Here is a 26333-nt window from a genome sequence, read left to right as displayed (position 1 = left end):
ATAAAAAGGGCAGACACTTCTAAAACTCCAAAAAGACACAGTAAGACAATAAAGTCACTCCATTCCTTGTCCCGGGTCCCTTCTCCTCTCCAGGTGAGCCCCCCCAGCTCACCCAGCCTTTCCCATTTTCAGCCTTTTGTCACCCTTGTTTTGCTGTGGCATCTGGGCAGACCCAGCACAAGGACCCTCTTTCTTTCCTCTCACAGGCTGTAGCTTAAAGAGCTCAGCAAGAGAGCTTTCAGTGCCAAATCTGTGGGTTCCTCAGGGAGCAGGTGGCATTGCTGTCCAAATTATTCTTTTGGGCAGTAAAATGAGTGAAACAGGAACGCACTCTTCCTGTGTCTGAGCTTCCCTCTGCTGCCCTGCTGTGCAATATTTAATAATCCATCCTGACACCACGAGGGCTCTGATCTGGCAGGGTTTGGTTTAGCAGCTCCAATGGAGCTGCAGACTGGAATGGATGTTTTCCCACTGTACCTTCCTTCCCAAAGTCTTTCTCTTTTTCTTTCATTTGCCGCGGCTCTGGCGGCGTCGGCAATGCATCACTGGGAGAATGGAAAACAAATAAAGCACAAATATAATTTTGTTCTGCAGTGCAGCACTTCAGAAGAGACAAATTTCTGTGAGCCATTGGTTCTTTTAAAGTATAGTGTGTGCTGCAATGACAAATGTACAGCTTTGATGTTTCCTGCTCCGCTCGCCCGTGACATTGTAAATCAGTGTTTTGCTTTCTCATACTCCATCATTATTAAACTTGGTGTAACTCTGGTGTAGAACAAGCTCCTGAAAACCACGTGTCTCACTCTGCTCTGCTGTGTCCCAGGGGAATCATTGCGTTTGGAAACAGCAGCTACATTCTGGAGCCATTGGAAGGCGCTACGAGCGAACACAAGATCTACCGAGCGGAGAAGCTGAGAGCAGCCCCGGGCTCCTGTGGCCACCAGCTGGACATCCCTGCCACGGGGGCTGCTGCCAGTGCCACGCCACAGCATCCTCCAGCTGCCAGGGTAGGAGGCTGATGTGCTTTCTGTGTCTGCTTGGCAGCATTTCCAAGCATTCTCCACCAGGCAAAACCTTAACCCGCACCATCTCCTTCCCTCGGTGCCGTCTGCTGAAGTGCAGATGAAATTATTTGTTAAAGCTTTATTACTTTTCCTGGACTCGCCATGCATAACTTGCTTTTCACTTCCTTTTCAACACAGAAAAGTTTATGGGTTCATATTATGGCCATATATTCTGGTTCTTGTATGGTTAGAACCAGAATTTGAGGCTCCCTGAGAATACTGAGCAATGTCTGGAAAAGTTCTTGCCCTCCCAAGATGAAAGAGAACATGATAGCTGGGATACTTTGCTAATACCAGGTTTGGAACCTCTGCATTTTAGTGGCAAAGTCTCTTATGCAGACAAAACAAGTTCTCAGCATATTATTTTACAGCTGTATTATTGGACTTGCTGTGATTTTGGCAGAAAGGTACTTCATGTGAGATGCATTTACCTAATGGAAATTAGAAAATTAAATGAGCCAAAAACCATGAAGAGGAAATGCTGTAACAAATTCATCTACATATAGGATAAGAGTTGTAGAAAAGGCTGGGTTAGGTATTCAGGAAGTATATAATGATACAAATCTGCCATCAGCATTTATTGAATGTCACATATGGGGATTTGTACTTGCATGTATGACTCAGGCTTTGCCTCAGGTCCATTGTTAAGGAAAGCAAGCTAAGTGACATCTCTAGATATAATTAAGCAATGGAATTAATTTATTTTACATTTTTAGGAATATTACATCCAGAGCATCAGCCTTTGCATGTAACATTATAAGAATTAAGTGTATTTCTAAAAGCATGTGTGGGTGGAAAACATTGGAAATACAACTTTATTAAGTTTTCCCCAGATTCTTTGTGACTTTGAATTCCACTGAAGTAGTCACTGTAATGCAGAAGTAAAATGTGTGCGTGTAACAAACTGACACAACCAAAGCCATTTTATTATTACCCTTATGGTTCTTCCATTTTGCTGCTGGCTTCAACTACTTCTCAAATTTCACTTTAAATATCTGAAAAATATTTTTGCTGTGGTTCAGTGGACATAATTATAAAACCTGTCAGCAGTCACATCATATGGATAGGTACAATATATTTAATGAGTAAGTTGGTTAAGCTTCTAATGTAGGAATTTTGAAAGCTGTCAAATGTCATGGGTGCAGTGAGTTTTCATATTTCAGTGTTGTCACTAAGCAGTCTGTCAGTGGGCACATCAAATAAAGATGACCTGCAAAGTGGGGAGACATAAAACTGCTCCAAGTCACACTGGGTGACAGAATTAAGCATAAATCTGGTCTGAGGTTCATGGACATGATTAAAATATTTGGCTTCTTGACAGGTCTGGGGGAAGATTTTTGTTTGGTTTTATCTGCTGACTCTCCACTCAGCCACCCACACGAAATTCTTACTGAGCAGAGCTGAAATGTGAAATCAGGGCATCACCAAGGGCTTTGGTTAGATGCAAGCACAGGTGAAGGATGGCACAGGCAGCAAACTCAGCTCCCCAGACCCAAAGAGGAGCTGCAGTGGAGCAGGGCAGGAGATGCAGAGGTGTCACAGACAGGCTGTGCCCTGCTGGAGCTGCCCTGGGTCATTTCCTGACTCACTGCACCCTCAGATTGCATTAAGAAGCATTTTCCTGCTGACTCCATTGAGACAGGGCCCTGCAGAATGTCTGGTGTGTAGGACACTCCCTGCAGTAGGGAATTTTCTCTGCAGCCACAAGGAAAAAAAGGCATTTTGGTGATGGTGGTGACCAGGAGCAGGCAGGGGATTATTTAGAGTATCAGGAAAGAGAGGCTGCACCACTGCAGTGTCCATGCAAGCCATGCCAATTGCCAGGCAGGGAATGCTGAGGAAGGGGTCCAGCTGCTGGGACAGCAAGTTTGGGACAGGATCAGGTGAGGAGAGTGACCATGGTCAGAGGAACAAAGCCCAGTGTCCCCCCCAGCTCTCGTGGCTGTGTCGTTGACTCCTCATTTCAGTTCTGAAGGATTAACCCAGCCAAGGGGTTGTGCAGTGATGCAGCTGGCTGCAGAGAGCAAGCTGAAAGAAGCCATAATTAGGTCTATTTCATAAATAAATATGGTATCCTAGGAGTTCACATAGCCTTTGGGCAAATCTCAGGAACAGATTTGTTATGCAAGTCAGTCACCAGAGGCTTGTGTGATTTTTATGCCTGCTAGCCAATTTCTCTGCAGCTCACTCCAGCCCTAACAGTTTTACTCTTGGTGAGAGGGAAATGTTTTAAACTGATGTAACAGAGCTCTCCTTGCTCCTTTGAACACAGATTTTTCCTGTATCATCTTTTCTTCTTCACTCAGAGGAGGATGAGAGGCCCCTCGGAGATGCATCTCTTTAGGACCTCATAATAAATTTCAGGATGGGAGAGTTTTAGTGTCTGAGAGATCAAGTCCATCACAAACAGCAGCCACATGGCCATTTACCTTTTGTGGCACCTCATTTGTGTCTGAGTGACATCACACCCCAGTGCCAGAAGTTTTAAAAGGATCTACCTCAGCTTATTTTCCAGAGCCCCTAAAATAAGTGTAATCCTGTCAAGTGTTTGCACCCTTGATGTTTAGTTCATTAACAGTAGCTTGTACTCCTCTCTCCATCCATAAATATGGTCCAAATGAAACTTTTTTCAAGTTATTGGAGTTTGCAACAGTATTAAATATTAGGTTGAAGGTCAGATACTGAAGATTGCCTCGCTCACTTTTCCTCTAATTCTTGCAAAACATCAAAATCATTAATCTGCAGATAGTGAAGAGGAACAGTTTGATAATGTGAAGAAAACTTTGTGAAATGTGGCTGGAAGGAGATGTCCAGCTCTGGCTGTGCTTAGGGGATCTCTCAGTTTGCCTTGGAGCAGTTTTCCTTGGAAAGCTTTAGTCATGTTTTAGGTTAAAGAGCTTTGCTGCAGCTCAGGACATCGTGGTCAGTTGTAGGTCAGACATCTGTTTAAGCCTTCTAAGTTCTGGCAGGAAGATCAGATACTCTGCTGAGACCTCTTTTCCCTAAATGTCCTGGTCCAGACACAAGGAAGGAATGATAGGATAGATGCTGCTGCTGCTGTAAATCACAGAACTTTCACAGGCACTAATAGGTCACTCAAATTTAGGGTAGCAAAGGAGCTGAGACGTGTTTTGTATGTTTTGTACACTTACAAAATAATTTCTTCGCTGATTTTGTTTTTTCAGTTAAGCATTATGGTTCTTTTAGGCTTGCATTTTATATGAATTTGCAGATACAGAATTAAATGTGTGCATTCCATTTTTCAAGTATTAACTTGCTTCCCCTGACAGTTAGTTCTGCTTTTTTTATTTCTGGGTTTTTCTTCCTACATAATTTATCAGTTGACTGCTTGACCTCTTCTCTGCTTCACTCAATATCCCTTTATCTCTCATTTTTCTTAGTAACCAGTTTGTCTATTGTGTGAGATGTTTGTTAGAAGTTACCTCATCTCTCCCTTAAAAGTGCCTTGGAAATAGCAGAGGTCTTTCTGCTGGAGGGGATATTCTCCTGTGAGGAAAGATAACTCAAACGTTTCAACTGCAGAAAGCTGAAAGGTTGAGAGAGACTTTGCACCAATCTCCTGCTTTCTGTGATCAAACCCTGAGAGGTTTTGTAAGGAAAACTTCCATGAGGAGGAGGAAGACACTACAAATCTGTGTGTAGTAAAATCGTAGTAAAATGTAGGAAACCTGAGACACTGTGTATTTCCTCTTGCAAGCACTTTGTTGTATCAGGGCTGAAAACAAAATAAGACTTTCATGGGTTTTTTAACAGTACAAGAGGGAGACTCTGAAGACAACGAAGTACGTGGAGCTTGTTATTGTGGCAGATAATCGTGAGGTAAGGAACTGCAAAATAAAAACTTATGTGAGCAGCAAAGGGGCAGCTCAGCTCAGTTACCATGGTGCTGCAAAGAAGGTGCTTCAGACAATCATATGATGTTTTCTGAGGTAAATCATCCTCCCTAATTAGGGCTGAGCAAGGAAGGAATTATTATGATAGGACAGCAGATACTCAGCTGTGAAATTTCTTGCAACACCTCAGAAGGAGTTTGACTCTGAAACAACTGTGTCAGTATAAAAGAAGAGGCAAATAAATATTCATTCCTTGAGCAAGTTAAGTCCTCCCTGCCATTCCCAGTGCCCTCAGTGGGGCTGTCAGGGATTCTGGAGCAGTGCTTGGCCATCACATTCCGTGGAGCACGACTGCCTTCCTGAGGGGTTGCAAAGGGAGCTTCAAAGTACCCAGCACTGGCTGTAAAAGTGTTCCACTGAGCTGAATGGCAAAGATCTGAATCCTGGCTTGAATTATTTTGCTGCCTTTTTAAACTTTTTTTGTCTCTTTGAACACTGCTACTCAGAGAATTGCAATCACTCTTTGCAAGACCTGCAAAGAGAAGAACTATTTCCCAAAACATCAGTCCTGAAAAGACCCCTGTGTAACACTTGGAAATTCAAAAATCTTTTTCACGAGAGCCAAACTCCTGTCCCACAGCCTGGGTTTCTTTTGGGGCACACTGTGGATCCAGCAGGAGTCTGCTGGTGGATTTTGGCTGCCCCCTGATTCCCAAAGATCCCTGATGTGCTGGCTCTTGGGGGGAAACTGTGACATTTGTGCTGCTGATCCATTGATCCTTTGTGTTCCAAGTTTCAGAGACAAGGCAAAGATGTGGAAAAAATTAAGCAGAGGCTGATAGAAATTGCAAACTACGTTGATAAGGTAAGAACATGAGGATTGTTTCCCTTTCCCAACCTTCTCACACTTTCTGTAGGATGCTGAAGGAGCTAACCCTGCAGCTTTGCTGGTTCCCCAATATTTCAGAGCAAAGCTCCCGGAAAAGCAAATTTCAACCTTTCATTTGCCTTTTGATACACAAAGCCATGAGCTCTGCTCTGCTGCATATGGGATGTAAAGATCTATTCCCAAGAAAAAGCCCAATTTAGCCCTAGGATTTTATTCACCAGGGAAGAGGGTGGGGATAATCACCTAGAGAACAGCCTATAGAAGAAAAGAGGATTATTTTTAAGAGAAATTTGGAGAACAAAGTCATTTGTAGCAACAAGAGAAGGTCCAGTTGTAAGGCCAGCAAAGGGTTGTGAAAACACAGTCAATAAGATGTGTAATCCAAGGAAGATGGCAGAATTAAAAATAAGGAAGCAGAGTTGATGGCTGAGTGAGAGCAATAAGAGAGAGACAAAGACTGGATTTTTTTAGGTCTCGAAATAATTCCTTGACAGTAAACAATAAAGGCTAAGAATCCTCTAGAGTGGTTTCTGAGCAAATTAGAGTTTATTTTTGTTGGGCTGAATGGCCAGAAAATATTAGGACTCTAGTAGTGAAATTATAACTGAGAGTGTCTTAATTTATCTGAGAACTTATCAAGTGATACTTCAAGGGCAGTAGCTCAAGGAGAAGCATTCCTGATTAAAAACAAGCTGCTGACGACACCTCCACCTCGTCCATAATTGCCTTGCTGACTTATTGCCAGAGAACAGGTGTTTATATGTTACCTGCTCAAAATTAATTTTGGATATTGTAATATATTTTTTGTTTCATGCCTAATTTATGCTCAGCAAACGCTGGTGCTCTGCAAATGACTGGAATGCATAGAAACAAGACAGAGATGCAAATGACTGGAATGCATAGAAACAAGGCAAAGATCTACTGGGTGTTTTGTCAGCCTGTCTGGCAAATCTGGGCTTGATCAATCCCTGACTCCTTCCTCACATTTCTCTCACATTGTCGTGGCTCTGCTGATGTTGCTCTGGCTCCCCCCTTGAGGCAAAATGGCATTTTCTGGTGGGGGAATGGATAAAATCACTGGGTTTATCTGCTCTGTGCAAGGCTTGATGAGCCTGGCTGGTTTTCAGCTGTTGCTGTGATCCTCAGCACAGTTCCTCTGCCTCTGGGATGGGATCTGTGCAATCCAGGGTGGGACAGCCCTGGGACACTCATCTGCCATGGCCTGGGGTTCCTTCAGAGCTGAAGGGCATGGGCAGGGAGTTCAGGGAGAAGCAGGAAATCCCTGGATCTCTTTGAATGCCTTATGGATTGGATCAGAACTGTTTTCTGGGAGCCTTGGAAATGTTTTGTCTGAGTCATATCAGGTGTTTTGCCCAGAAGAAGAAACCGTTTTAACCTCTACAAGAAAGGTTCATTACTAGTTTTTTTGTTGAAATATTCTAGTCTGAAATATTTTTTAGACACACATTTCCTGCTTTTCTCTTCTCCTCAGTTCTACAGGCCCCTGAACATCCGAGTGGCCCTGGTGGGAGTGGAGGTGTGGAATGACATGGACAAGTGCTCCATCTCCCAGGACCCCTTCACCAGCCTGCACGAGTTCCTGGACTGGAGGAAGCTCAAGCTCCTACCTCGGAAAGCCCACGACAATGCCCAGCTCATCAGGTAGGCTCGGCTCTGCGTTTGGTACCCACCAGGATTTGGGGATTTTGAGGGGATTTCAGGATAGCTGTGCTGAGTCCTGCCCCAGCTGCTGAGCTCTTGGAAGGAGCATCTGTGCTCCTGAGGGTTTGCCTTTCCTCTCTGCAAGCATCAAACCCAAAATCACTCTGCAGGTGCTCCAGTTGAGTTTCCTTCCCATCCCTGGTGCTCAAAGCCTGTCCTGAGCCTGTCTGTAACTCCTGTAGAGCAGGAGGTTGTAATCAGCTGCTGCATGCTCAGGGTGGGAATTTACAACCAATTCAAACTGCCCTCAGTCTAAATTGTCACTGGGAAAGGCAGTCCTGCTCTGACCCTAAGTGAAGCCTATTTCTTAATGGAAAGACCTCAGTATGCGTGAAAATACTGTCTAATTTAGACAATTCATTTGCATTCATGATTTAAAAATTAAACCATAAACATATTTTACACTGCTGCTTTTTCTTGGAATAAAGGAATTGAGTAAAGGCCCCTGTCAACCCAAACCAGTCTATGGTTCTGTAAAAATAAAAGCACTCTCAAAAAACAGGAAAGAGGAACACATCTTTGTTGAATATTGTTTTGATCAATTGACTATTCTTTATACTGAGCAGATAAACACAACTGATGTCTCAGTAATTAAAAGGAGTTATTTACTTCTTACATTACCTGAATGAGAATAAATTGAGCCTTTCCAAACTGTCCCCCCTGAGATATTTGATTGCTCTATATGTATAATAACACTTTGTTTGAAATTATTACACTCGAGGCTGTGCATCACCACAAGCAGCACATAAACTTCCCCCTGCATCACAATAACCCTGCTTTGAGTTAGAGACTCCATCTCTGTGCTTGTGCTCCTGTTCCCAACCTCAGAGACAGAGGAGGGGAACAAGGGTCCTGTTGCAGCAGGGAAAACTGAGCAGGGTGATCCAAGGGGATGATCCAAGGGGATGATCCATTTGGGGTGATCCAATGAGGGTTATCCATTGGGAGTGATCCACTGGGGGCGATCCAAGGGGATGATCAGTGGGGATGATCCAGTGTGGGTGATCCATTTGGGGTGATCCATTGGGGGTGATCCACTGGGGATGATCCAATGGGGGTGATCCATTTGGGATGAACCATTGGGGGTGGTCCATTGGGAGTGATCTATTGTGGGTGATCTCTTGAGGGTGATCCAGTGGGGTGACCCAATGAGGGTGATCCAGTGAGGGTGATCTATTGGGGATGATTCAGTGGAGGTGAATCAATGGGGTGATCAGTGGGGGTGACCCAATGGGGCTGATCCATTGGAAGTAATCCATTGGGGGTGACCCAGTGAGAGTGATCCAGTGGGGATGATCCAATTGGAGTGATTCATTGGGGGTGATCCATTGGGGATGATCCAGTGGGGATGATCCAATTGGGGATGATCTATTGGGGATGACCCAGTGAGGGTGATTGATCCATTTGGGGTGACCAATGGGGGTGATCGAGTGGTGATGATCTATTGAGGATGATCAAGTGAGGACGATCCAATGGGGGTGATCCATTTGGGGTGACCAATGGGGGTGATCGAGTGGTGATGATCTATTGAGGATGATCAAGTGAGGACGATCCAATGGGGATGATCCATTGGGGATGACCCAATGGGGGTGATCCATTGGGGATGATCCATTTGGGAGTGATCAGTTTGGGGTGATCCATTGGGGATGACCCAATGGGGGTGATCTATTGGGGGTGATCCATTGGGGATGATCCATTTGGGAGTGATCAATTTGGGGTGGTCCATTGAGGATGACTCAGTTGGGGTGACCCAATGGGGGTGATCCATTGGGGATGACCCAATGGGGGTGATCTATTGGGGCTGATCCAGTGAGGGTGATCCATTGAGGATGATCCATTGGGGATGACTCAATGGGGGTGATCCATTGGGGTGACCCAATGGGGGTGATGCAATGGGGGTGACCCAATGGGGGGTGATGCAATGGATGTTCCCAGAGCTGGGACACCGTGGTTCAGTTCAGCTGAGGCAGCACCGCCCATCTGGGCTTTCCATTGCTTTAGAGCTGCCAATGTGAGGGGCAGAAACGGGGCCTGTGTTTGAGCCTGGCAGAAGCCCAGAGCTGGAGGGGACAGGGAGGTATCGTGGCACTGACTGGCGGCTCTGTGTCTCCTCTCCCCTCTGCAGCGGCGTGTACTTCCAGGGCACTACCATTGGCATGGCTCCCATCATGAGCATGTGCACCGCAGAGCAGTCTGGAGGGGTCGTCATGGTAAGTGGGGCAAGCACTCAGCCACTCTCTCTCAGGTGACACCACACCAGCCCTGCACTCCTGCCTCCTGAACCTGCCCCATCTGTCCCATTTTCCATCCCTCTGTTGTTCAGATTGCTTGTAAATGATAGCTTCCATAGTGAAAACAACCAAAATATTGCATTAAAATATAGCAGGGTCTCTTTGCAAGGAGTTTATTCCTCTAATTGTTATTGAACCAGGTGCTGAGGTGCTGTGAAGAAGAGAACCAGAAGATGTATTTGTTATACACTTGGGTATACTTGTGTTACAGGCAGCAGCAGTCTATCCTGAATCTTTTATTATATTGATTTTATTCTGTATTTATAGAGTTTCCTGTGTTAGGCCTTATTTTCCATCTTTGCAGCAGTGGTTTTATTGCATTGCCAGACAGAGAGAACAAACAATGGCAGCATTTATTCCAGCTGAGTCTCTCCCAGGGCATTATTGTTGTTGTTAGATGCAAGACATGGTGAACACACAAGCAAACATCTTGTCCAATCTCTGCAAGGAGTTCTGATGTACTTTCTTTCTGATTTTTTCTTTTTAAATTTCAATTTTGCAGTGCTTTGTGCTAAGACAGTGGGAAGAAGCTTTAAACTAGAAGGATCAAATCAGATAATTTGGGAAAAGTTGTGTCAAAGTTGTAGAAAAGACTAAGGTTTCAGGCTCTTGGTAGTTTGAGAAGCTGAGTCTGTAATTGCTGACTGTAACAATTATTCACTGGAGGAAAGGTACAAAAGGAAAAGGAAGGAAAAAAGGAAGAAAGAGCTGTAGGAGTGTCCCCAAGTCTGGGTAAAGGCACAGATGAGGCAGACAGCCCCATTTTACCCATTTGACTCAGCCCTGCTGTCACTGCTTGGCTTTATCTGCAGTCAGAGATGCCCGTAACGATGACTTTTTGTCCTTTTAATTTTTAGCATAAGATTTAAAACACTCCACAGTGTAATTTACAGCCAAATCACTTCTCTTTGCTCTGGAAGCTGTCATTTTAAAGAGAAATAATTACTAATAGTTCATTCCAGTAACAAGAAAACAAGAATCAGCATTTCTTTAGAGCATTCTCATAGAGAGGGAACTGATTTATCTGTCCAGGAGAAACCCAGGCTCTGTGGATGAGTCCTGGGCCAGGCTGAAGCTTCTGTCATGAAGGGGAGCAGAGATTCAGTGAATTTAAGCTTTTGAGGTGCAAATTAACTTGAAACTTTTACAGAATAACCAGAAACCTTCTCTAGCTCTTTAAGCAAATCCTCAAAAAGGAGCCAAATCCAAATGAAGCAAACACTCACCCCAAAGCCCAAAAGTGCAGCTGCCCAACCGTCCCCTGAGTTAGAAAAAGCAGATTCGGGCACAGATACATATATTTTTATATATTGGTACCTGTATTTATATATATATTTATATATTATTTTTATGTTTATATTTAATATATTTTATATATTTTATATATTTTATATATTTTATATATTTTTATATATTGGCACAGCTGCCCAGGGAAGGAGTGGAGTCCCCATCCTGGAAGGATTTAAAAGCCCTGTGGAGGTGGCACTTGGGGACATGGGGCAGTGGTGGCCTTGGCCGTGCTGGGGCATGGTTGGACTTAAAGGTCTTTTCCACCCTAAAAGATTCTGTGATTTTGTAAATAATGAATCACCCTCAGCCTGGGAAGGTCAGGGCTCAGGTGTCTTTACACTGCACAAATGAACATTTGCCCAACCTCATAATTCAGCCAATTTCTCACCCATCCCACCCCCAGCCCTCAACACCAAAAGCTCCCACACTCTAAAACCTGTTCTGGAAGAAAAGACAATGAGAGACTGCGTCAGAAATGACATTTGAATACAAAATCTGGAGTGACTCTTGTCTGATGTGATTTTCCTGCTTCTTTCTGCAGTTAGTCAGCTCTGCTTTATGATCTAAATTCCTCTGTCATGCCTCCCTGGGAGCCTGCCTGTCTCTTTTCTATAGGGCTGAGCTCTCTCAGTGGGTGACACCCTGTCTGCCATTAATTTTCAGAGGAACTCAAAGCAGGGAGAGCAGCCATGTGAGTGTGAGGAGCTTTAACAAGACCTTTATCATTTCATTTCCCTGTGAAGTTTCTGTAGTGTCACAGAAAAACCAAAGAGAAGTTGACATTAAAGCAAGTCTTTGACGTGATTCAGTCTTCATTCTTCTGTTTCCAAAGGTTGCCCACTGAATTCATGGATTTAAAAGTAAAATATTTCTGAGAGAAGAGGAAAGTGACTTTTTATCTGGGCAGACAATGATGAGGTGAGGGAGAAGGGTTTTAAACTTACAGAGGAGAGATTTAAATGGGATATTAGGAGGAAATTGTCCTCTGTGAAGGTGCCCAGAGCAGCTGTGGCTGCCCTGGATCCCTGGAAGTGCCCAAGGCCAGGCTGGACGGGGCTTGGAGCAGCCTGGGACAGTGGAAATTGAGCTGGGACTGGATAATTTTTAAGGTCCCTTCCAATTCAAACCATTCTGTGACTCCATGAACAGAGTGAACACGCTGAAAAGACCAGGAGCAAGCAGGGCATTTGCCTGGTGGAGCTGTAGGTGACAGCATTTAATGATTAGGGTTTGATTGAAATCCCAGTGGAATGAAGCTGAATTCAGCTGAAAGCAGCTGCATGTTTTGTGCAACAGCTTATAATGCCTTAACAGTAGATGGTTGCTTATTCAGTGGTTGTGAAATGTGTTTTTTAATGACTTTTACTGCTCAAGTTAACTTTGAAGGACCCTGGTGGAATAAATCAAAGTCACATTGCTATTCATTTCTTTAGTCCTTGTGATTCTTAAGCGGCCTCAGTATCAAATGGAACATGTCACTGTTTGTTTTGATAATCTTCATTTATGCTGTCTTCAAATAACCTCTTTTGCTGAGGCATCACATTCCTCCTTCTGCAAACCCTCTCTAGAAGCTGATAAAATTGCATTCCAAGTGGATCTGAGCAAGTAATGAGAACCGCATGGGCTGCAATAATTGTTTGCCTTTTCAAGTCCCAAATTGCATTTCACATCATTTATTGCTCCACTTCTGGAGTGGACTGTGTGAATCCTTGGTTTTAGTTTTAGTTGACAGCTTCAGAGTATTCAGAGAAATATAATCACTGCTCAGTCAGTGGAGGAGATACTGGAAATATAAAGAAAGTCTGAGCTCAATTTGCTGGGTGTCTGTAGCTCAGTGAGGAGTTTCTGTCTTGACCAGATAGCCTGAATTTCAGAGCATCATCCAGAGAGTCAGTGGTAAATTATATGGAATTATTTTGCTGTTTTCTTAATCTTCAGCCCTGCATTATATTCCATTTGAGTGAGAGGTTGCGCTCTTTTTGTGACATCAGGTTCAATTACACTGAATTCTCTAAGTATTCCATCAATTACTGTGTGCACAAAGATAAACCCATCTGTATCAGACCAGTATCTAGATAAGATATCTCATTATGTGGGTGTTGAGCAGGACAAACTGCACACAAACTGCCTGTCACAAGATTTCTATATCAAGATTTTAAAATACAGGAATTTTTTTTTTAAAAGAGATTTTATGGACAGATAAAATTCTTTTGAGTTGATTCCAGTTACAGAAGGAACATTTTGACTTTTTTAGAATTACTATATTCTCTTCTTGATTTTGTTTGCTGCTTGAGAAATGATTTACTAAAAATATTAGCCCAGACAGGTGAAAGAAGAAACTTAAAACTACCCCAAGTCGTGTATTAAGGTCTCCATTAGTACACAGATAATGTTTTAGACAGTTCTACCTTTCACTTTTTAGTCTGGAGTTTGGCTTAGATGATGCTGAAAGAGTTATTTAAAGTGAATATATTCATGCAAGCTTCTCGAGCAGGCAGCTGCACACAGTAATTCCATTTACTGACTGATAAATAGTGGATCATGCATTTATATTACATGTTTATGCCTTCAGGGAAAGCTTTCTTACAAGTGTAGTGGATTTTTTTCCCTCAAGGAAAATGATCAGTGTGGAAAGGTCTCTTGCTTGTGGTTAAGCCAAAGCATCATTCTGATCAGCAGCCTGTAATCAAATCATGCAGTGAATTTCTCAGAAATGATTGTCCCAACAATCAGCATTTAAACACGGATTAGTGTTAAAATTTCAAACTGACACTTTCAACATTTAGAGTATTTATAGGTTAATAAGAGGCCATGGAAGATTTTGGCTTGCTCTGGCCTTTCATTTTAAAAAGGAGATTTTTAAAGGTTCTTGGTTTTTCTTTAAAGGTTTGTGAAATCTTGAACATTCTGATATTATCAAAACAGTCTGAAGCAGATTAAATACACTGAGTGAAATCTCTTGCTGCAGTTTTAATTTGCCTCCTGACATGAAGGATTTCTCACTTGTCCCTTACCACACTCATCCTCACCCATAAATTATTGCCCTTTCCAACAGTCCATGTCTGTCACCTTTCTCTGCCATTGCTGGCACTTGGGGCTTTGGGGGATTCCTTGAACAGCAGAATGTTAAGCCCCAATAAAGAGATGTTCACAGCTGCTCAATGGTTTCCAATGTCTGATGGGAAAACGGGGTGGCCAGAAAGGCTGTCCTGAAATCCCCACAAGGATGAATTTAAAACTGAGTTTATTTAACAACAGAGTAAAACTTATAAACCATTTGAAAGGACAGGCAGTGGGACCTTGGAGGGGGAATGTGTGCCTTGAGCTGGGTTTGTGTGCTGAGCTGACTGGTTCTCCTGTGGGTTTTGTTTTGCAGGATCACTCAGAAAACCCTCTGGGTGCAGCAGTGACGCTGGCTCACGAGCTGGGGCACAACTTTGGGATGAATCACGACACCCTGGAGAGGGGCTGCAGCTGCAGAGCTTCCACTGACAAAGGGGGCTGCATCATGAACCCCTCCACTGGGTAAGTGCCAGCCTACAGCTACACTGGGACAGCTGTGCCTTCATTTTGTGCCTCAGGAACACTGGAAGGTACAAAAAAAGACACAAAAACTTTTCCAACACCTGTTAAATCTTGTTGCAGTTATCCTCCTCAAGCTGAAAAAATTAAATGTTATCGCAGCACATGTACTATTGCACATTTCTATTTCCAGGTTAACAGTGTGAGAGACAAAAGTGCTGTAAGAAACTGGGTAATTTAAAAAAAAAAACAGAAAAACAATCCAGAGCCAAACAAACTGTGTTGCAAGTGTTAAATCAGAATTTCACCTCCTCTCATCTTGCCAGCTGAGCATCAGTCACAGTAGGAAATGAGCCAAGGCTGAGATGAGTGGGTAGGAAATTCAGTAATGCAGGAAATGCACTCTCAGGCTCTCTGCAAACTCTTTGTCTTGTGCAGAGCAGGTTTTAGTTCTGCACAAAGTTTTGTTGCAAGTTGGGAGCACTTTTAGCTTGTGAGAAAATGAAACCTGCCAGGTCAGTGGGGTTAAGGCTGTTCTGTGTCCAGAGGGAGATCTTCCAAGAAGAGAGATTAGAAATGTGGGAAATGAAAACCAGTGAGCCTGTGGTCACTCCTGTGGGTGCAGGGCCAGCAGCTGCACTCAGTGATCCTGTGGGTCCCTTCCAGCTCAGGAAATTCCCTGGTTCCCTGTCAGAACTGAGGGGGGCTCTGCTGCTGGCAAGGGCACTGTGCCAAGCACAAGAGTGTTCTACAGACACTGGAATGTCAGGCACCCTGGGCAGAGTGAGCTGTCACTGCTTGCAGGGATGTATTTTAAGTTCCTGTTGAAACTGAAAGATATGAGGAATGAGTTCTCCATGTTCAGACTAGGACTGAAAAGATTAAATTGAAGTAAGATTTGCCAGTTAAACTGCCTGTGACTGGAATCCAGCAAGAACCAGTGAGGCAAATACCTGCCAGCAGTGCAGGTGCAGCTGGATGTGCCTTAGGACAAGAGGATGCTCTGGATGTTCTCTGATGTCCCTTCCAGCTCCTGTGTTCTCTCTGTGTGCCTAAAGTTCATCTGTTGCTTAAAAACCTCTTCTGGGAACTGTGATCAGCCCTCCCTGTGCCCTTTCCAGGGCTGCAGGTTTCTGGGAAGGAAGGGGAGCAATGTGGGAGAGGCCGGGGAGGGTTGGGCAGGGCTGTTCCCTGCTGCTCAGCCCAACAGCAGCCTTGGAACTCCTTCAAAGGCAGAGCTGTCACCCTCCATCCACCAGGGCAGGAATCAGGGCTGTGGCCAGGGGCCAAGCACAGCAAGATGAGACACAAACAAAAGAGCTGTGAGAGTGGGGGAGAACGAGAGAGATTTCTGCAGTCTGGGAAAGAAAAATAACTGAGCTCTTGTGAGACAATGGGTGGTAATCATCCCCCTGGAATGCATCCTGCACTGGTCAGGGCTCTGTCACACACAGAATGACATGGCACAGGGCTCTGGGCTGAGCTGGGCTGTGATCTCGCCAAGGAAACATTCCATTTTCTGCCAGCTCACCTGAGTTACTGGTTCTGCACCCAGATGTTTATTGCAATAAACACAGGGATGCTCTCAGGACAGAGATTTCTGGGCACTTTCTGAACTCATCTGGTTAGAGGAACATTAAATAACTCCTTGTTCATTCTTCCTTCACCCTGGAGTCCTTGGGGGTGTCTGAGCCTGTCCTGGGTGCTGCCTGTGCCAGTCCAGGCTCTGCACTCGGCTGGCTCAGGGCAGGGCTGTGCCCACGCAGGCTTCCTCAGGACAGGAGGAGTTGGGGATCCCATTCCCCATCCCAAGCAGCTCAGCTCCCCCACTGGGGTTCCTGCAGAACCTTCCAGGTTGAAGGTTTGGGGGATTTTCACATTCCTCTCTTTGGGTTTTCACCAAACTCTGCATTCAGCTGGTGCCTGAGGAGGAGCTGTGGTGATTGTTTGCACTGATTATTGATTCAGAAATGGAAACTTCAGCTTTGGGTTTACAGCCTCAGGCTTTATCTCCACACCAGGTGTTGGAGATTTTTTCAGGGATGGCCTAGAAGGCAGCTGTGAGGAGCAGATTCTCACAGCCTGTTTCTGTGAACAGCAGAGGTTCTCAGGTTATTTTTAACTACAGGTAAAAGTGACAAACATGAAGGCCTTGAGAGCCTTGCACATCAGAGTTCTCAGGCAGCTTTCCCATAACAAGTGGATGTTCTATCTTTGGCTGTTTTGGGAAAGCAAGAATAATTTTGAGAACCCAAATCTTGGTATTGGAAACATAAGGTGGAGTTGGTGTGTTATCTCTGGCCTATTGCGAGCTCAGATTTTGCAATATGCATGAAGTGAATTAACACTGTTATAAAAGGTGATTGATTGATTGATTAATAAATCGGAGTCGATGCTGACCAACGCAAGGTGGGTCGTCCCCCTCCAACTTCAATAACCAGGCTGTCAATCTGTGACAAATATTCCTGGAGAACACTCCATGCCTTGAGCCAAGCTGCCTCTCACCCATTTCAAATTAACACTTTGAATAGTTAATTACCCAACGTGTCTCACCAATAGCAATATTCCCCTGAGCACCATTATTGAAGGAACACTGAAAACTTTTCCTCTCTGGAAGTGTTTTTCTGTTAAGGAAAGGCCAAATGAATGTTCCTTATCTCAAATGCACTCTGGAAATAGCTAAAAAATCAAAACTAAGAGAATCCCATGTCCATTTAGAGAGACAGCCTGCTCTCAGTGTACTCACTGCACTGCCTCTGTGCTTTGCTAATTGGTTTAAGGTAGATTTAATGAGTGGAATAGAGAAAAATCCAGCTGAAGTTAGTGCAAAAAGCACTGAGATGTCCTTATCTGGTGTCTACAAAAATAGGAAATACAAAGTTATGCCCGAAAGGGCTCTGAATTTCACTTTGGAGTCATTGGTGTGGTCGTGCACAAAAGGAAATGTTTTAAGGCTGTTGACTTAAAAGGGATTTCATCAATTATTGTAATTTCATTCAGATCCTCTGTTTCAGTCTTTGAAGAGGTCTTGGAAATTTTGTCTTGGTGGGAAAAAACCTCCAGGGATCAGGGTGGAATTTAAACTCTGTTGGATCCATGCTTTAATCAGCTTCCTATAGTTTTTATTCTTAAAAGATACCAGCAAGATGAGCACCAGTTGTGTGTGAGCTACAAATGTCTAAAGACCTACTACTTTAGCAAAATGTATTTTTTCTAACATGGAATCATGCACAAAATTCCACAAATTTGTGTCAATACAGGACTTGCAGAGATTCAAATATCTGCTGTGAAAATCACATAAATCCTTCTGTAGAAACAGGGGTGGTTCCTATAAGAATACTATCAATAAGGAATATTTAGTACTAAAATTAGTGTTTAGTAATACAGACTGTTAATATTTAAATATATATAATATTGATATTAATTACATCAGTAAGGGATTTTTAATACACTTTGTGTTTTCTTTTTATGCATCTGTTGTAATAATATTCTCCAATTTTTTTCAATTGTCTTGCACATGGACAGTTGCAAGTGCCAAAAAAGGAAAATTAGAGAGATTTGTGAATCTTTTTACTGAGATCTTATTATCTGGAAACTAAGGGACTGGGCTGAGCCAGTGAGGCCACTTCAGTATTCCACTTTTTTCCCAAATATCTCCCTAAAGTGTCGCCTCTTAGGAGTGAAAATATTCCTCCTGCCAGGCAGATAAATACCCAGGAGTTGTTCTGGTGCAGCCCAAGGCATTGGGCTGGATTTATACCCCTGTAAATGTGAGCAGAATTTACTGCAGAGCAGAATGCTGCCAATTATAGCAGCGCTTGTTTATTGAATAATTCTGGAAATGCAGTTTTTACACAAATTTCTACTTCATCAAAATTGAGCACGGGGCTTTTCATGGGGTTTGAAGCTGGGTGAGCTCCCACTAAGAAGTTGAAATATTGACTTCAGATATGTCTGAGATTTTTTTGCAGCCTTAAGAGAAGCAAAGTTTTGAGAGTTGGTGTTCTCCCTTCCTGAAAACTCAAGGGTTGAACTTCCCCTGTCCGACTTTCCTGTGTCCTTGAGCGCTGAGCTCTTTGAGCCCCACACAGGGAAATTTGGCTGCAGGGAAATTTGCTCTTCCCTCCCTCCCACAGGGAGTGCTCCCTGATGCCTTTCCATTTCCTCTTCCTGTGAGGTTAATGAGAGCAGGAATCCTCCCAGGATGGGCAATTTCACCCATTCAAATGCTCATCCTACAGCTGGGTTTTCCCTTTGGGATGCCCAATACATGCAATAACCAAATACCCTTTTCCCTTTGGGATGCCAAATACTGCAATAACAAAATACCCTTTTCCCTTTGGGATGCCCAATTCCTGCAACAACAAAATACCCTTTTCCCTTTGGGATGCCCAATACTGCAATAACAAAATGCCCTTTTCCCTTTGGGATTCCCACCCCTGTAATAACAAAATATCCTTTTCCCTTTGGGATGCCCAATACTGCAATAACAAAATATCCTTTTCCCTTTGGGATGCCCAATACTGCAATAACAAAATACCCTTTTCCCTTTGGGATTCCCACCCCTGTAATAACAAAATACCCTTTCCCCATTGGCATTCCCACCCTTGCAATAACAAAATTCCCTTTTCCCTTTGGGATGCCCAATACTGCAATAACCAAATACCCTTTTCTATTTGGGATGCTCACCCCTGCAATAGCAAAATACCCTTTTCCCTTTGGGATTTCCACCCCTGTAATAACAAAATACCCTTTTCCCTTTGGGATGCCCAATTCCTGCAATAACAAAATACCCTTTTCCCTTTGGGATGCCCAATATCTTCAATGACAAAATATCCTTTTCCCTTTGGGATGGCCAATACTGCAATAACAAAATACCCTTTTCCCTTTGGCATGCCTAATACTGCAATAACCAAATACCCTTTTCCCTTTGGGATGCTCAATACCTGCAATATTAAATTCTTATTTTATTTAAATTTTATTAAATCCATTTTCACTGGCCCCTGGTGGAAGCATTTTCTCTTCCCAAGTTCATTTCTTGTTGCTGGATCATCCCAGCCAGGGCTGATGGAGATGGTTCCAAGGACAGAGCCATTTGTTCCATCTCTCTTTGCCTTGCCACACACACAGGCTGGTGGAAAATGGGGAAAGGGCTGCTTTGGGGTGTTCCCCTCCAATCCCCTTGCACCTGGGTAGGGGAATGGTGGAGATTTTCTCAGCCCTACACCGCCCTGCTTTCTCTGTACATTTATGATGAGATGGAACACCTCACATTCATCTGGAAGGTTCTCCTCAAAGCCCATGATGGAGAAAAGATTAAATAAATGCAAAATAATTTAAAATACTTAGGAAAGTATAAATTCTGGGTGGGCTATTGTTTCAGGATGTGTAATGAGTGTAGATATTCAAGAAGTGGAAAATCTGATGTGTGAGAGAGCGTGGCTATTGATACCTGCTTAACAAACTTCTGAATGAAAGAAAATCTCTTGGGAAACTTTTATTTTAGTCTAGACCCCCAGCAGACCTGGCTTTCCTCTTTTCCAAGGCATATTCTGATTTCCACCCCTTGATGACACACAGGAAGGAGGAAGCAGCTTCTTTAGGATCCTTCCTTCACAACAACTCCCTTTGTCCTGTTCCTTCTGTGTGATGCTCCTTTTGGAAAGTCAAGAACGAACTGAACCCCTCTCCCTGCATTTTTTCCTCCCTGTTCTTACCTTCAATCTTGTGTTCCCATTTCCAATTTTCACAGCTAGGATTTAAAATCACTCTGTTTCTCTCTCAGATTTTAAATTGAATTTACTCAGATAAATACGATTGTAAGTGTTACAGAGAAGTGGGGCTTGGGCTGTGACACTGCTGGTGGAAATTCCTGTTTTGTGTAGTGATGACCATAAATAGAAAAAAAGGAGAAATGAGATCAATTTAACCTCTGAGCTATAGATTATTATTTCAGAGGATTTTTATGGAATGGTGCCTCATAGGAAAAAAAAAGAACAGCTAATTTTGATTAATTGCCTTTCAGTACAAAATTTCACTTTAATTATTGAGTTTTTGGAGGAAGGGTCTGGGGGTGGAAACCAATTAGGAACCCAGAAAGAGCACAGAGTAGAACTCATACATAGAAAAATATGGGTTAATTTACTGCTGTAACTTGGAGAAGACATTTTTCTCAGCAGTCCCCAAAAAACTCCTGCTGTTATCAGTAAAGTTTTAAGTAAAATTCAAACCTTTATGTTAGAATTAAAGAAGGGAGACAATGGGAAGCTGCCTATTTGTGAATGAGAGCGAGAGCAAAGGGGATCTGTTAAGACTCAGCTGAGTGACAATCCCAAATTAAACTAATTACTCCAATTAAGCACTGCTGAGGAGAAATGGGAGAAAACTAACCATGGGAAGGACCATCAGGTGGGCTTCTTGCAGGTACCACTGAAAAAGAGCCTGAGCATTTACTGGGTTTTAATTCCCTCCAGGAGCAATTAGATATTCTGCACTGAGCACTGAGTACATCAGCAGTAATTAAGGTGAGATAAAATATTTAAGTGGAAACAGAGTGGCTTTTTCCTGAGCAGGAGTAGCAGATGTGTGTGAGGAGCTCCAAGTGGCACCAGGAGTTGCACAGGAGCTGCAGCAAATGTGAACATTCCTGTTTGCCTCCCTGGGGAGGAGCTGGGCCATGGATCTGCTGTGGAGTGATCCAGGCATCCCTGGATGAGCTCAGGAAACAACATTTGATATTCAGAGGCCAATTCCTGTGCTGTGGGATCTGGGAAAATGATCCTTGAAAGGCAGCTCTGCTGCAGGTGAGGAGGAGTTCATGTGATGCTTTGCTTTTGTGTGCTACCTCCAATGAAGGGGTATATCACACTTTAGTTTGTGCTTTTTTTATAAGTAAACACCCATTTCTGCTGGCAAGGAAAAGCTGGTTTTATTGGCTCCCCTCTATTGACAGCTTCTGTGGTAGCAAATAGATTATCAGGGACATCTAGAATAGCTTTTATTTGTTTTCCCTTCCTGCTTGTTCCATACTCTGGAAGGTCTTGCTGATTTTCCTGGTGTAAGGGCTCAGACTTTGAAGATTTCTCTGGAGTTGGTGCTCAGTGCAAGGGCAGGGCTGGCAGCAGCTTTGGCATTCAGGTGCAGCTGTAATTGCAGAGTCCAGCAGCAGAATTCCCTCTTCCCAAACTCTTGTTTTGTCCTTCTTATAAGCCTTCTTGTTTTGTCATCTGCTTTTGTTTGATTTTTGAACCGCCACGGGAAAAAAAATGTTTATTTAACTACTTTATAAACATGTAGTTAAATAAATAGAACATAGTGGAAACCTCTTAAGGTCAAGTTGGGAAAGTACTAATCACTTGTGCCATTTGTTGTATTAAGTATTAGTTTCAGTCACTTTTCTCCTTTTTGAAAAATGATCTCAAGGAAGCAGAACATAAGGTCACCCTCATTTTGGTCATTCAAAGGCTGAACTGGAGTCTCCAGATGTGAAAATATCCACCCTCCAGAGATTTCCAGCACACAGGTTTGCCATGAAAACAGCATCCATTTGAAGGGAAAAACACTTTTTCCAGCACTTCTCCAGATTAAAAAAAAAAAGCTCAAATAAATAAAGCTTAAAAAAAGACAAAAGGTCAGGGTGAAATGGGAAAGAAATCAGAAACAGTGTGGGAAAGGACACTTCAGTCTACTGAGTGGTTCTTTTTTTTTCTTGTAGACGTCTTGCAGCATCTTGGAGCTGCAGAGCTGTTAAATGTTAGATAATCAAAGCATTAGTAGTTAGCACAGAATTCCCTGACCCCTCTCAGTCGGTTTTCAGCTGTTCAGACCTCACTTTGCATTTTTCTGTCTGGCAGCTCAGAGCCATTAAACTCTAGAGTCAGCAGAACTATCTGGAATTACCTCTGTTACAATTTGAGGAAAATGAAATTATCTTTCAGATGTAAACAGTTTCTAATTAAACTCTGAAGCTGTTTATGTTCCCAAACCAGTCTGAGCTGAGCTCGGCACAAAGACAGACTTCTTTGTTGTCTTTTTCTTTTTTTAATAAAGTTGATATACTGATGTAATAAATTACTTGTGACAGAGCTAGGTCTGTTGTGCCAGCAGTGCAACTGCTTTTTTTTTTTTGAAAAAAATCCTTAAGCAACATATCCCTCTGCCCCAGTAATTTAGTACATTGCATTCTGGTCCTTCCTTTGGAAAGGAAGGAAACAGCCACGAGATTACAGAATAGATTTATGTCAGTCTTTCCCTTCACTCCAAATAGCCCCACGTCTGCAGTGCATTTGGCCTTCTTTTTTTTTGTTAATAATTTCCATGCCTGGCAGATATATTTAATTTTTGTGATAAATAAGATCTGTGTTGAAGAATTAGTAGCGTTGGTTGAAATCCATTTAATTTTTCCCAGCCCTTTGCAGGAGTGGGTCACTGTTAACAATTAGCGCACAGAAAAAGAAAAAGGATAATTGCTTTTTATTTAGTTTAGTCTTTCCCATTTCAGTAGATGTGCTGTTAGGAGGGAAAATAATTGGCTTTGCTGGTGTACTCTGAAGGAGAACTCTCAGATTGACAGCATGACTTTGCTTTAAGTGAAGCTGACAAGGAGAGAGGTGACTTCTCCAATGAAAGCACATTTTCCTCCTGGTGTGATTATTTATAGCAGATACTTAAGGACAAGCAGGGTTTCTGCCACGAGATGTATCCACTTTTCCTGGCCTGGATGCTGGGACGAGAGAGCTCAGCTGCCTTTTGTCTTGTTGCTGTAATATCCATAGGAAATACAGCTCTGAGAGGGGCATTCTTCTCCTGCAGTGCTGCTATTGCCATGACCCACGAGAGCAAATCATATCAGGACATTTCCCTTTATCTTGGCTGCTTCATCAAAAAAAAAAAAAAAAAGAAAAATAGAAGAAAAACAAACCTGAAACTTTTCAACCTGCAGGGATAAATCTGCAGAGCAGTGCATGGAGAATTGAGCACCCAGTGTCCAGTTTTAATTGGTGTTAATGAATTCCAAATTCCTGGCTTGGAAATGGGAACATGCCTTAAAGGGCAAATCCTTCAGGTCCCATGAAAGCTCCTTTTTGAGCATGTGTTGTGTGCCCAGGAGCACTTGCAGGAGCTGCTGTGGACCTGCAATTAACTGGTGAATCCCTGTAATTAACTGGTGCCCACAGCTGCATTTGCCACAGCTGGCATGGGGATCACAGAGCCCTTTGTACCTGCAAAAAGCTGAAAATTTTACCCTGACAATTCCTTCCTGCAAAGTCATTCTTGATCTTTTCTGATGTCAAAGCCTGCCAGGGAGGGCTGGGCACGTTTTCCTGGTGGCAGCAATGCAGGGAGGCTCCACTTCAGCCTTTGTAAATGGATGATGCAGCCCCAGTGGTGGGTTAAGATGAGAAACCCCCTATTTTAGAGTAAAAGCACTAAAAATGAACAGGTGAAATAACTTTGGTGTCCTGGAGAGCCTTTCTTCTTTCCTTTAGCATGGAAATTGTGTTCATCCCCACCCCTGGCAGCCAACCACCACCAGGTGAGAAATCCAGAGTGGGATGAGAACTCCCATGGGCTTCAATAAGGCCAGGATTTCATCAGGATCCATGTGGGGTTGTTTTAGATTTATCAAAAGTCTTTCATTCCTGTGAGTGAAATTTTAATTTGCTCATTAAGGATGCCTAAATCTTGGATCAGGTTGGATCCATCCTGTCCTCATGGCTTAAAATAATGAAATAAATGCAGTGTGGATGCTAATTTTATTTTGTTCCAGCTCTGTGAAAAAGAAAGGGGAAGGTAGAAAAAAGGATTCCTTGTCACATATTTATATAACAGTAAGGATATATTTATATCACAAGGTATATATATTTAGCATTTTATATATATCTATGTTATATATTTAGGATTTTTTTAAGAATTCCATTTCCCCTCATCTGAGGAGTTTTAGGTGATATGGCATAAAGAGCTTTTTTCTCATAACAGAAGAAGGGAAGGTGGGAATTCTGGGGAAATTCAGACTAATTTCTGGCAATGTTTTTCCTCACTTATCTTTCCTTTGGATCTTCCCAAAGAACAAGAAATTTAGCCATGATCCTGCTGTCTTGGAGTCGTGATTTATTAAGAGCCCGGGCAGTACAGATGCTAAGTGAAATCAATATGAGCCTGTCCCCCAGGTATTTATTATTCCCAGCTTTTTGCAGGCTCAGACTCTTTTCTCCAGCACCCCCATCTCACCCAGTGGCATTTCCATGCACTTCATTCTCTGCTCCTGCTCTTCCCAGGGAGCAGCTTCTCCATCCAGAGATCTGATCCTTGGGGTTTGCCTGTGCCAGGGGGGTTCTTGTGGGTCCCTTCCAACTCAGGATTTCCTATGAAATTCCTTCTCCCTGGCCTGGGTTTCTCCTGGTTGGGTTTAGCCCTATTTTGGGTCCATTTCCCTTAATTGGTGTCATTTGATCTGCTCACCCAAATCCATCTCCTGAGCACCATCTTTATGACTGGTCTTTCTATCAATCTGATTCCCAAAATCAGATAATTTTTTTTTTTTCATCCCTGTCTGCTCCTGGCCCATGGAAAAAAAATCAATTCCAAGGTTTTTCAAGGGAGAAAATTAGAATGTAACAGCCTGGAACAAAAGCAGATTGTAAAATCATGTTGGGAGCTAACCAAAGCACCTTTTCCCTAATCAGAAATCAGCAGGAAGCTGATCTCCAGCACTGGTCTGGACCATTTGTCTTTATTTGCTCGTCACATGCTGAGGACTTTGTGTTTTGTGTGACAGAATTTAAACTCGGGGCACTCTGCTTGTGCTCCTTATCCAGATTTTCCTTCACTGCTGGGAGCTGCTGGCAGGCACAGGGTGTCTGCATCCTGCTTTTCCTTAGCCTGGGACCAGACCTGACCTGGCCTTTTCATCCCTCCCTCTGCTCTGCCTTGCTTTCTGACTTTTCCTGCAGTCAGCATTGGATCAGCCTCAAATTCTGAGCAGTAGATTGTGAAACCTGAACTCTCAGCAATCCGGCAAATTTTTATTAATGAGGTAGTGGTCTAAAAGGAAACAGAGCAAAAGATGAGCCAGAGGCAAATTCAAACTGATTCCAGCTCCTTGCCTTGGCTGTCTGGTTTCCAACAGGAAGAACAGTTGTCTGAGTTCAATTCCCATGGAGCTTTTGCAATGCAGATAACTCCAGCACAGAGTCAGGATCCTGTCAGGGCTGATAAATTGGTTTAGTGTTGCTTCACCCCCAGAACACAAAGGAAAGTCACAACAGGCTTCTCCTCCAAGAAAAAAAACTTCCCTGACCATCTATTTGTCAAAGGGAAAGTAACTGCTAATAATGTTTTATTTGGCAGTTTTGTGACTGCCACAACAGTCTATACTGTATAAAGCCATTAAGTGTTGTTGCCTTGCAGGATGGATTTTTGGGAACCATCCAGGCATTTGTTCTGCCCCCCATTCGGAGTTGTAAATCTGCCTTTTTGAATATCCCAGGTAGTTGAAACTGCACCTTGTGTGCGATGGGAGAGGCCAAGCCCCAGCTGGGGCTGTGTCAGTCCAGTCTGGGCACCTGAAGGGAGATTGCTGGAATTCATTCTGGGAATCTGCACTGTCCCCAGGGGAAAATTAAAGCAAACTTGAGGCATTTGTGTGCAAAGCTTAAACACTTCCTTGGAAAGGCTTTCCTTCCAATAAGCCTGGAAATTC

General features: G+C 43.2%; 1 protein-coding gene across 1 annotated transcript in view; it reads left to right on the top strand.

The window, feature by feature from the left end:
• The window catches only part of ADAM12 (ADAM metallopeptidase domain 12), a 190546-nt gene that overhangs the window by 124136 nt on the left and 40077 nt on the right, over positions 1–26333 (top strand). The window contains exons 6-11 of the mRNA XM_074545384.1: positions 824–1007; positions 4839–4904; positions 5712–5783; positions 7300–7469; positions 9655–9739; positions 14487–14635. Of these exons, the coding sequence (XP_074401485.1) occupies positions 824–1007; positions 4839–4904; positions 5712–5783; positions 7300–7469; positions 9655–9739; positions 14487–14635 (726 nt within the window). The remainder of the gene's footprint in view (positions 1–823; positions 1008–4838; positions 4905–5711; positions 5784–7299; positions 7470–9654; positions 9740–14486; positions 14636–26333) is intronic.

The sequence above is a fragment of the Zonotrichia albicollis genome, chromosome 7 (assembly GCF_047830755.1).
Source record: "Zonotrichia albicollis isolate bZonAlb1 chromosome 7, bZonAlb1.hap1, whole genome shotgun sequence".
Taxonomy (NCBI): domain Eukaryota; kingdom Metazoa; phylum Chordata; class Aves; order Passeriformes; family Passerellidae; genus Zonotrichia; species Zonotrichia albicollis.
This window is presented reverse-complemented; position numbering and strand designations above follow the sequence as displayed.